Source organism: Limulus polyphemus, unplaced genomic scaffold (assembly GCF_000517525.1).
Source record: "Limulus polyphemus unplaced genomic scaffold, Limulus_polyphemus-2.1.2 Scaffold5079, whole genome shotgun sequence".
Taxonomy (NCBI): Eukaryota; Metazoa; Arthropoda; class Merostomata; order Xiphosura; family Limulidae; genus Limulus; species Limulus polyphemus.
The window spans coordinates 70054-72715 of NW_013670689.1; the positions used below are offsets into that span (position 1 = coordinate 70054).

Consider the following 2662-nt stretch of genomic DNA (forward strand, 5'->3'; position numbering starts at 1 on the left):
AATGAACTGCGAGTCAAAGAAATGAACTGCAAAACAAGAAATTATATTTCCAAATCCGCATGAAAATCACTGGTTGTTTTTCATTAGTTTTAACAGTTTAGTTTAAATCCGCATGAAAATCACTGGTTGTTTTTCATTAGTTTTAACAGTTTAGTTTAAATCCGCATGAAAATCACTGGTTGTTTTTTCATTAGTTTTAACAGTTTAGTTTAAATCCGTATGAAAATCACTGGTTGTTTTTTCATTAGTTTTAACAGTTTAGTTTAAATCCGTATGAAAAATCACTGGTTGTTTTAGAATAACATCGTTCCTGCTTTATGCGGATTAAGGAACGACAAACTACTTTCTTTAAAGTTCTTTCCATCAGATTAACTTCCCGTCAAAATCTTCATCCTTATCTTAGCTACATTATTTAATACAAAGTTGTTGGATAATTATATTTAATTTCTGTACAACGTTTCGTTTCTAATAGTAAGCCATAATCACGTACCAAGATACGAAACGTTATACAGAAATATGTCTATTATCCAACAAAGTTTGTTCGTTAGTTAAGTGGGTGACTCTTTTAAAAAATATAAATATATTATTTGGTGTTTTGTTTCTTTTAATCTGTGTATCAAAATGAACGCTACAGGATTTCTTTAGCAGAATAAGCAAACTGACAGAAAACGGGAACTTTATTTTGAGCCTAAATGACATCCTATGCGACACATTGGCTTGACAGCTAGATCAGAGCCCCAAGAAATATTCCCAATTTAGACTTGCTGACCGGATGGAGCATAGTCAAGATATTTCACGGGTTCAAACTTTGGACCTTCCAATCCACAGCCCGGACACGATATTCACTAAGCCACATTGGTTTACATAATAATGACTTTGTAATAAGTGCATGGAACCACGGGATGAAACATGCTATGCCAATACTCAGTATATACCTGGGTGAGTACGTTAATAAGCACGTGAATGCCACCTTCCACCCTCTGTGATTTTTAATGTTGATTACCACATTTGATTTCATTTTTTGTTTGCTTGCTTGTAATTAAGCACAAAGCTACACAATAGGTTATCTGTACTCTGCACATCATGGGTATCGAAACCCGGTTTCTAGTATTATAAGTAGGCAGACATACCGCTGCGCCACTGGGGGGGGGGCAAACGTTTGCTAATGAAATTACTTCGTAACTGACGATGGTTTGGGAAATTCGCGCAAAGCCATATAACAGCCATGCGTGTTAGCCGTCCTTAATTTTGAACTGAAATATCATATTGAAGACAGCTAGTAAATAGCACCTTACGCCAACTCTTGGGTTACTCTAGTCGATTAGTGAGATTTGACCAAACCCAAAGCGGCTCCAAAGTGTTGATCGCGAGTTTTTTCTCTCGACAATTTGACGCTAATCAAGGCCACCCAGATTCACAGTCCGGAACATTAAATACTAGGCCTGCCATGCGCAGAAGTATATTATGAGGTTTACAAGAAATACACAAAGATAAAAACAACAACAAAAAAGTTCGGGTATTCGATGTTTAATTAACCACTAAACACAAGAAATTAATATAATGACATAGGTAAACTCAACACGTATTTTATGGATTAAGTAAACTCAATACGTATTTCAGGATTAAGTAAACTCAACACGTATTTCAGGATTAAGTAAACTCAACACGTATTTCAGAATTAAGTAAACTCAACAAGCATTTCAGGATTAAGTAAACTCAACACGTATTTCAGGATTAAGTAAACTCAACACGTATTTCAGGATTAAGTAAACTCAACAAGCATTTCAGAATTAAGTAAACTCAACACGTATTTCAGGATTAAGTAAACTCAACGAGTATTTCAGGATTAAGTAAACTCAACACGTATTTCAGGATTAAGTAAACTCAACACGTATTTCAGGATTAAGTAAACTCAACAAGTATTTCAGGATTAAGTAAACTCAACACGTATTTCAGGATTAAGTAAACTCAACACGTATTTCAGGATTAAGTAAACTCAACTCGTATTTCAGGATTAAGTAAACTCAGCACGTATTTCATGATCAAATACTAACTATTTCCCTTGTAGTAGTCCCTATGAAATTGTTCAAGAAAATAGCATTCGTCCACAACCATTTTTTACAATCTTCCGCTAGGTGATCCACCGTTTCGTGCCAGATAGGTCCGGAACCAAGCAGTGGAATAACGATTAGAATAGCCGAAACCATCAGTAATGTAGGTGCCAATCTGAACGAAACAAAAACATAAGAAAATAAGTAAATGAAATTATCATTAATGCAGTAATAAATCGTAAAATATATTGGCGGAAATAACATTGATTAGAAAAAAATTAAAGCAATCTGAAATTTAATAAAAATCTATATTTAGTTTTGAATTGATTTATTTACGGTTAATTAAATGTATGTTATTGTTTTTGTTGTTTTACTTCTTTTAATTAAATGCCAGAATAAATAATAATATTTATAATAATAGTTTCTACAATAATAATAATAATTATAACAATAGTTTCTACAATAATAATAATTATAACAATAGTTTCTATAATAATAATAATTATAACAATAGGTTCTATAATAATAATAATTATAACAATAGTTTCTATAATAATAATAATTATAACAATAGGTTCTATAATAATAATAATTATAACAATAGTTTCTAT

The 2662-nt window shown here is 32.1% G+C and overlaps 1 protein-coding gene across 1 annotated transcript in view; it reads right to left on the reverse strand.

The window, feature by feature from the left end:
• Nucleotides 1–2662, reverse strand: part of LOC106472097 (nose resistant to fluoxetine protein 6-like) — a 23668-nt gene that overhangs the window by 15160 nt on the left and 5846 nt on the right. The window contains exon 4 of the mRNA XM_022400703.1: nucleotides 2055–2226. Coding sequence (XP_022256411.1) covers nucleotides 2055–2226 — 172 coding nt within the window. The remainder of the gene's footprint in view (nucleotides 1–2054; nucleotides 2227–2662) is intronic.